The sequence below is a fragment of the Barbus barbus genome (assembly GCF_936440315.1).
Source record: "Barbus barbus genome assembly, chromosome: 24".
Classification (NCBI taxonomy): Eukaryota; Metazoa; Chordata; class Actinopteri; order Cypriniformes; family Cyprinidae; genus Barbus; species Barbus barbus.
Genome location: NC_136752.1, coordinates 5593140 through 5602870, shown reverse-complemented (window position 1 = coordinate 5602870; position 9731 = coordinate 5593140). Strand labels below are relative to the sequence as shown.

General features: G+C 40.3%; 1 protein-coding gene across 6 annotated transcripts in view; it reads right to left on the bottom strand.

The window, feature by feature from the left end:
• LOC306843389 (centrosomal protein of 128 kDa-like) overlaps positions 1-9731 on the bottom strand; it is a 65747-nt gene that overhangs the window by 33253 nt on the left and 22763 nt on the right. For all 6 annotated transcript variants that reach the window (XR_013781838.1, XR_013781839.1, XM_079374860.1 and 3 more), the window contains exons 9-12: positions 4105-4191; positions 1357-1431; positions 747-882; positions 530-666 (exon numbers count right to left, since the gene is read on the bottom strand). Coding sequence is in view for 4 of the 6 variants with exons in the window: in XM_079374860.1 (XP_079230986.1) it covers positions 530-666; positions 747-882; positions 1357-1431; positions 4105-4191 (435 nt within the window). In the remaining 2 variants the exon portion in view is untranslated. The remainder of the gene's footprint in view (positions 1-529; positions 667-746; positions 883-1356; positions 1432-4104; positions 4192-9731) is intronic.

Sequence of the window (9731 nt, the reverse complement as noted above, 5' to 3'; positions counted from 1 at the left end):
TGGCCAACAGCAAGAAATGTCTGACCTCTGTGATTGCCAACAAAGGTTTTGTCACCAAGTACTAAGTAATGTTTTGCAAAGGGGTCAAATACTTATTTGACTCATTAAAATGCAAATCAATTTATAACTTTTTTTAAATGTGTTTTTCTGGATTTTTTTGTTGTTATTCTGTCTCCCACTGTTCAAATAAATCTACTATTCAAATTATAGACTGATCATTTCTTTGTCAGTGGGCAAACGTACAAAGTCACAAAATCAGCAGGGGATCAAATAATTTTTTCCCAATGTATGTATGTACATACACACACACACACACACATATAAGTAGAGGACTGGAGGCCTAGGGTTGTAACTCTGGTTCCTCTGTAGTGTCTGAATGGAGTGATCTGTGCTCTGGGACACAAACACAGCTCCTCTATGCCTCCTCTCTCACTGCACTTTAATGAAACCATTTTAAAAAATGAAAGCTTACAAGAGATGAAATCGAACCTGTTGAGCACTTGCACAAAACAATATCAAACACACAAACCTCGACCTGGAAAGTGAGCTGTGTTTTCTCTCTCTCTTTTCTTTCTATGCTTTTTTTCAGTTCTTCCACCTCAGAAACACTGATTCTACCCAACTGCACCCGCAGATCTTCAATCTCTCTCTCCAGTTCTGTGCGTCCTGGGGGGAACACACATACACATAGTGGGTAAACAGTACACAATTCACAAAACACTTGAACCTCACTCAACATATGTTACCGCTGTCAAAGCCTGTGACTCCTCTCTCCTGCTGTCTCCTTGCACTTCTCTGCTGAGACAGGAGTAAAGACAACTCCCTTTGCAAATCTAAACGCTCCTTCTCCATCCTCAGAAGCTGTGAACGCATGTCATCCATCTGCAGGCCAACAGCAGGGACCCGCGCATTAAAAAAATGAAAGCTCTGTCCACCATTTATTCCTCCCTCATGTTCTTCCAAACCTATATAAATTTCTTCAATCCAAGACAAAAAAATTTTTTAATAATTGTGCCGTCCACTCTGTCCCATGCAATTATTCCCCAAGAGGCCATTCATTCCATATCCTAAGATTAATAATGAAGCAGGTCAAGCTTAAAAAATGCAAAATAATACATTTAAAAAATGCCACAGCCCTAATTTTAAGCACATAAAGGTTGCAAAAGCATGTTTTATAAATATATACTTCCAAATCGAAGATGAAAACTTTAAAATAGGTTTAGAATGACATAAAGGTGAGAATAACATGAGGGTGACTAAATGATGACAATTAAAATTTTTAGGTGAACAAATGAAAACATGTCTGCATCAGTCTGTTGCAAAAAGTAAAATCAGTAGAAGAAGGGAAAAGATCACCTTCTGAAGAAGGGTGTTTCGTCCAATTTCTGATTGATCCAGCTGCTCTCTGAGTCTCTCCAACTCCTGCTGCATCTGTAGAGAATGTGAATGTGAATGTGAATGTGAATGTGAACGTGAAAGTGACTTGACATGTGGCCAAGTATGGTTTTGGTCACATCAATCAACTAGATCTGTTGAAATCTTGACCTTTTCTCTCCAGACCTTGCCTGAAATTTCTATCCAGACCATTTTGGCAGCTAATCAGTATAGCAACAAAAATAGCGACTTTATTCAACAATTCATCTCCTCCATGTCACCCTATAGCAGGGTGCCCAATCCTGCTCCTGGTGATCGACTGTCCTGCAAAGTTCATCTCCAACTCTAATCAAACACACCTGAAGCAACTAATTAAAGGCAGGTGTGTTTGAATAGAGTTGGAGCTGAACTTTGCAGGACAGTCAATCGCCAAGAGCAGGAGCACCTCTGCCCTATAGCACCATTTCGGAGAGTATCACATATGTAAACAACGTATGCAAAATATGTACGCAGATCCATTGTTTACGTTCAGATCAAAGCGGAAACAACGTAAACAGTGTATCTGCATACGGTACTGCTGACACAGAACAGCATACGTTTTTAACGTGTGATACTCTCCAAAATAGCGCGATAGGATGACCTGAAGGAGACGAATTGTTAAATAAAGACATTATTTTTATTTTCTTTGCACATAAAAATTTTTGTAGCTTCGTAAAATTATGGTTGAACCACTGAAGTCACATGGATTATTTTAGCAATCTCCTTGCTAAGTTTCTGAGCCTTGGTCCTATAAGGATCCTTTTGTCTATGAGAGGGTCAGAGAGCTCTTGGAATCTTAATTTGTGTTCTGAAGAAGAACGAAGGTCTTACAGGTTTGGAACGACATGAGGGTGAGTGAACTATCCCTTAAAGAACATATGAAAAGTCTATCGGTTCAGTCTATCGACTCTTAATCCATACCAGAAGTAACCTGCTCTGTCTTGTCTGTTGGCATGTTGTCAATTTCCTCTTTGCTCTGCAATATATTTTTCACTGCATGAGAACATAATTTGTAGTGTGAGAGCGCATTGTTTGTTGGGGATAGCAACAGTAACTAAGGGTGGGCGGGTCTTTGCGAATGGTCAATTAAGACAGAACTATACAAAATTATTATTATGTACATTTAAAACTTGAAAATAATCAAAATGACTGTTTGTTTGTTTGTTTAGTTTTCTCTAAATATGCTTTTTATATAAAATAATACTAAACATTCTAGGGTGCAAAAAAGTTAATTGCAATTTCACCTTTTTAACTTTAGTTAGTGTGTAATGTGGCTGTTTGTGCCTGAACAACATCTAAAAAGTTACGACGCTCAAAGTTCAATGCAAATGGAGAAATTGTCATTTACAGTATTTGCTTATTAAGGCCTACAACTAACAGCTGGTAGAGACTACAACAAGTTACTTCTCGGGTTAGTGACATCAAAAACCCTGAAATTTACATAAACCCTGCCCCGGGGAACATGCAATGGAGGGGGTGGGACCATGTTGGGCTGCTTAAGAATAAGAGGAAGAATTGTTCTAGTAGAGTGTTGTTGATATGCTGTCAAAACGCTGTTATTTTTACCCAGATTGTAGGGCCTCTTTGTTTGGCCTTCCTAGGGACGCTACACTTAGGGAGCAATGGTAAAAAAAAATTCTAACTCAGTTCCTGAAAATTATAATGCAAATATGCGGCACATTTTTTGGAGGACTGCTTCCTCCACCTACGTGAGTTCAATGCTGGATGCTATAAAAGCAGAAGCTATTGTTTATGGGTCACAACCAGTATGTATGTTTTATTCTTTGTTGATGTTGTTTCAGTAATCGTTTCAGTCCCACTTTATATTAGATGGCCTTAACTTCTATGTACTTACATTTAAAGTAATCATTTGATACAATGCACTTATTGTGTACATACATGTTTTTACATTGTACTTCTATTTTTAAAAATACCTGTATGTAGTTATCTCTGTAATTCATTTCTGTAATTACGTTTATTACACTGTTGACCCATCCCTTACACCTTAACCCAACCTTAAACCTACCCATACCACCAAAGCTATCCCTAACCTTACCCAAATCCCACCTCAATAGCAGCAAAAGTGTTTTGCAATACAATATGACCACAATAAGTACATTGCACTTATTTGTTTTGATGTAAGTACATAATAGTTAAGGCCACTTAATATAAAGTGTGACCATAGTTTCTATCGTTAATTTTATGTTGTAGTATGGATAAAATCTGGGTCTGACTTGGGCTAAAATTGATAACGCAATATTGACGCTGTTGTTTAGAATACACAGAGAGCGCATGCAACTACCCGTTACGATGACAGGTGTGACGTTTCCGAAAAACGTGCACTAGGCGGTTAGGCCAATCACAACACACTGGGCCATCTGAGCCCATTGCGAATTTGTGTGTTACAGTGCATCCTATAAACACAATCAAGCCTTCGAAAAAGCCGGCAGACCATCCCTTTAATTGAAGAATCACCTATCTGCTTCATCACATGCATTTTATCAACAGTACATTACTATGGTCTAACACTGTTATAGGATCTAAGATGCTACATGCATTAAAGTTTATTTATCTAAAAAAATTTAAACACTCATTTACAGAACCATATTAGATGTAATCACTGCACTGAGATTAATAATATTTGTATGGCATTTGTGCACCTCAAGCAATATCAAAGACACACACACACACCTTGCTTCTCTCAATCTCTGATCTCTGCAGTCTATTTCTGAAGTTCTCATCAGCCTCTGGGGTTTGGGCGTCATGTCTTCTCAAAGCCTTTGAGGACAAAGTGTACAGCAGACATGGAAAAAAAGATTAGCAGCCTTTCTGTTAACCTCCCCTAACCGATGGGATGGGATGGGATGGGATGGGATGGGATGGGGATGGATGGATGGATGGGATGTTCTCAATCCCTGGGAGAAAATTAAGCACTTGTGTTTTTCTACCAGTACAATGTGGTTTAACTATAGTACATTATTTATTGACTCAATTTATCTTTTTGTATCAAAAAGATAAATATTTTTGTAATGACGTCAGCTGCAGGTTTGCAAATATACTGGCATTTTCAGCACTACTTGAGGTTTACCTTTAGCACGTATTTAGGTATTTGTCAATTAAACACACATATATACTTGTAAGTTAATTTAGTAAGAAAGCATCTACAAAGAATATAAGTGTGATGTGCACATGAAAGCAAAATGTATTTAGTAATAAAAAGTAAATAAAGTTTTTTGTAAAAATATCTCCTCAACCTCATTCATGTCTACAGCACAAAAAGCGTAAACACCACTAAAATTAAACTGCTTTTACTGTATATTGACTGGCACAAATTAAAGCCACGGTGTTTGTTCCAAAACCCTTAGTATAAGCAGTTGTAATTATAATGCTTGCCTTATAAAGCATCACTTATTAGTATTCAGTAGACCACTGATTGCATTTATATGTAATGTACTAGTTGTGATTGAAAAACAAGGGGGCAAACTTATACTGGAGTACATTTAATTCACTTTTTCAGATTTTAAAGTAAAACCCTTTAAGTTGTAATGGAAACTCACATATATTATGTGCCCCATGCCATTGCCATTTAATGTGAAAGCCCAGCATGTGTGATTCCAGCATGCATATGGAGCACAAAATGAATTTGCTGGATGTGTTTTTGTAAGAAACAGCTGTAATGCTATTCATCATCAGAATGACAATTTATAAGTGAGATGCATAATTATAGAAGAGGAAACATAATTAATATGATTCATTTTATCATAGAAAGACTAAAACTCAAATAATATCATATTAAGGTGCCGCACAGCCACAAACAATACAACTGATGCCATTAAATCGTTGTCTTTATGTTAGTTGTGCGTTTTGAGGAAGCATTCCATAGTCTAAAATCACTTTGTGAAATGCTGAAGTGACATCATTCACTGCTCTAACAGCGATCTTGATTATATGGGTGTGTAAAAGAGCGGCACAATATTTTTCTTAACAACTCTTTGGTGACTAAGTGTTTGTTTATCTGTCCTGATTTGCTTGTCTTGTTTGTTTCTCGTAATTTCCCAACAAAGGCATTATTTCTCTAGGCCTAAGGCACATTCCCTTTTCATTAGCAAACTGCAATGGAGAGAAGATGCAAATTAGGCTCCATTCATCAGTCACCTCTCAGATAAATAGGGCAATTGTTAATGGATGGCAAACACATGCAGATACTGCCCCCTGCTGGTAGGAGCATAGCATGAACTTGCTCTAAAGTTTCTGTCAGATCATTGGTTTTAATGATTTCCCCGAGAACATATTAAGCTGAAATGCAGAGACAAATGACAGCAAGTGAGTGTTGTGACAAAAATCCATTATATGTATACTAAATTAAAACCTATCTAAATTATCTAAACTTTAAATAATGTCAAATGACTGTATTTTGACAATGTCTCATGAAACGAAACAGTGCTTTACTCAACTAAAAGTATTGTGCTGGGTTTACAAAACAAATTATGCTGAAATGGGGTGGGGGCTACAATGATCAATGTCCTTAATAAATAAACTTCAGCTGCCCATTCATTTTAAATTATGAATTTTTTTACAAAGACTTGTGTCAAAGCAGTGACAGGTTCTACACAAAGCCAGGAACAGTTTTGTGAACATTAATATTATCCACAGTTTTGTAATAATAGTGTCTATTTCTGATTTATCTTTATTACCTTACTATGGAACAAGCTTTTGATCACCCAACAAGAATAATGTGGATGGTCATATATTGTTATTGTAGCGATTTACATCCCCCGGTGTGCAAACGCTAAGGACGCGCTTCGTGAACTGTATAGCGCCATCAGCGAACAACAAACAAAAAACCCAGACGGCTTTTTCATCATAGCCGGTGACTTCAACCACGCAAACTTAAAGACAGTTTTGCCAAAGTTCTACCAACATGTGAACTTTGCAACAAGGGGAAACAACACACTGGACTTTGTTTACACAACAGTAAAGAACGCTTACAAGGCTGAACCCCGCCCCCACCTCGGGTACTCAGACCACATCTCTGTTATGCTAATCCCAGCATATAGACCACTTCTCAAACTCACCAAACCGGTTCAAAAGCAGATCACAGTATGGCCAGACAATGCCACCTCAGCACTGCAGGACTGCTTCCAGGACACAGACTGGAACATGTTTAAAGAGGCAGCCACCTACAACAACCACACAGACCTGAATGAGTACACTGAAACTGTGACTGCTTACATCAAAAAGTGCACTGATGATGTCACAGTCACCAAGACCATCACCACACGTGCCAACCAGAAGCTATGGATGACAGCAGAGGTTCGTGGACTGCTAAAGACCAGAGATGAAGCATTCAGATCAGGAGATAAAGTAGCCCACAAAACAGCAAATTTGAAAATGCAAAACGGTCATATGCCCAAAAAATAAACAACCACTTGACAGACAGCAGAGACACACAGAGCCTGTGGCAAGCCATTCAGACCATCACTGACTACAAGCCCCCGCCACAGGCCTGTGATGAGGACACATCCCTCCCCGATGCACTCAACCACTTTTATTCACGGTTTGAAATGCAGAATGACACACCTGCACAAAAACTGCCCACACCTCCCAACGACCGGGCGCTCTGTCTGTCTCCAGCCGACGTAAAGAAGACCCTATCTAGGATTAACCCACGCAAGGCTGCGGGTCCTGACAACATACCTGGCCGTGTTCTGAGAGACTGTGCTGCACAGCTGACAGATGTCCTAACAGATATCTTCAACACCTCGCTGAGCCAGGCAGTCGTCCCCACATGTCTCAAATCCACAACAATCATACCGGTACCAAAGAAATCACCTGTGTCCTGTCTCAATGACTACCGTCCCATAGCACTGACTCCAATCATGATGAAGTGCTTTGAGAGGCTAGTCATGCATAACATCAAAATCAGCCTCCCCAACACACTCGACCCGCTCCAGTTTGCATACCGTCCAAACCGCTCTACGGACGATGCAATTTCCACCACCCTCCACCTGGCTCTTACCCACCTAGAAAACAAAGACTCCTATGTTAGAATGCTGTTCATTGACTTCAGCTCGGCATTCAACACAATAATCCCACAACAGCTCATAAATAAACTAAACCTGCTGGGCCTTAACTATTCCCTGTGTAACTGGATACTGGACTTTCTAACTGGAAGACCTCAGTCAGTCCGTGTCGGCCACAACACCTCGAGCACTACCACACTGAGCACAGGTGCCCCACAAGGCTGTGTGCTCTTCACACTGCTGACCCACGACTGCACTGCCAAGTTCAGCTCCAACCACATCATCAAGTTTGCTGATGACACAACAGTGGTAGGTCTCATCAGCAACAATGATGAAACACACTACAGAGAGGAAGTGGTACAGCTGGCTGAATGGTGTGGCACAAACAATCTGTCCCTCAATGTGGAGAAGACAAAGGAGGTTGTGATGGACTTCAGAAGAAACTCCATTGACTGTGGAGAGAGTCAGCAGCACTAAATTCCTGGGGGTGCACATCACAGAGTATCTCACATGGACCACCAACACCATGTCACTCTCCAAAAAGGTACAACAGCGCCTACACTTTCTCCGTCAGCTGAAAAGAGCAAGTCTCCCTCCACCCATCCTCACCACATTCTACAGAGGCACCATTGAGAGTGTGCTGACCAGCTGCATCACTGTCTGGTACGGGAACTGCAGTGCTGCTGACCGCAGGACCCTCCAGCGGACAGTGAACACAGCTGCTAAGATCATCGGTGCCCCTCTCCCCTCCATCCTGGACATTTTCCTTACACGATGCTCCAGCAAAACCAACAGCATCGTGAAGGACTCCACCCATCCCTCCCACAGTCTCTTCCAGCTCCTACCATCAGGAAGACGGTATCGGAGCATCAGAGCCCGCTCCGCCAGACTGCTCAACAGCTTTTTCCCCCAGGCTGTGAGAGCCCTGAACTCAAATCACCCCGCCCCCCTCTGAAACCCCATGCAAACCCCTACCTCCTGTAACATGGACCACACCCCCCAACCTTACCACACCAAAGGAAAAACTGTATGGAATTTTTAATTTTTTTAATTTTTATTTTTTTGTGCGCAATTCGAAGTGTGCTACACACAGGTGAGTGGGCCTGTACAACCCACCTGTAGTAACACACTCTCCTCATGGGTTTATAGTGTTTTTTAATCATTGTTGTATGTCTGTATTTATGTAGCACCGTGGTCCTGCGAGGCACGACATTTCGTTCCACTGTATGTCCCCACATGTAGCGGAATGACAATAAAGCTCAACTTGACTTGATATTAATGTATTTGGGTTTCCTACATCAGAAACTTGCAAGAGTTCTGATCAAGTTCTTGGCTTCATTAAATGGTCATTTTGGACTTGGGAGAGAGCTATGAGTTTTTAAGTTACAGTATACAGGTGCATCTCAAAAATTTAGAATATCGTGAAAAAAGTTTTTTTTTTTGTAACTTGTTTGAAAAATTGAAACTTTCATATATTGTAGATTCATTACATGTAAATTAAAATATTTCAAACGTGTTTTTGGTTTAACTTTGATGATTAGAGCTAAATATTAGAATATTTCCTAAGATCAATCAAAAAACGTATTTGCAAAACAGAAAAATTCAAATTCTTTAAAGTATGTTTATTTATATACTCAATACTTGGTCAGGGTTCCTTTAGCACAAATGACAGCATCAGTTAGGTGTGGCATGGAAGCAATCAGCCTGTGGCACTGCTGAGGCACTACTGAGACTTCAGCTCGTCTGTACTTTTGGATCGACTGTTTCTCATTTTTCTCTTGAAAATATCCCATAGATTCCATATGGGGTTCAGGTCAGGCATGTTGGCCAATCAAGCACAGTAATATCAAGGTCAGCAAACCACTTGGAAGTGGTTTAGGCAGTGTGGGCAGGTGCTAAAGTCCTGCGGGAAAAGAAAATCAGTATCTCCGTAAAGCTTTTTAGCAGACAAATGCATAAAGTGCTCCAAAATCTCCTGGTAGACAGCTGCATTGACTTTGGACTTGATAAAACACAATGGACCAACACCAGCAGACGTTTTGGCACCCCAAATCATCACTGACTTTGGAAACTTCACACTGGACTTCAAGCAGCTTGGACTCTGTGCCTCTCCAGTCTTCCTCCAGACTCCAGACCTTGATTTCCAAATGAAATGCAAAATATACTTTTATCTGAAAAGACGGCTTTGGACCACTGAGCAACAGTCCAGTTATTTTTTCCTTAGCCCAGGTAAGATGCTTCTGAAGTTGTCTCTGTTTCAGAAGTGGCTCGGTAGCCCTTTTCCTGAAGATGTCT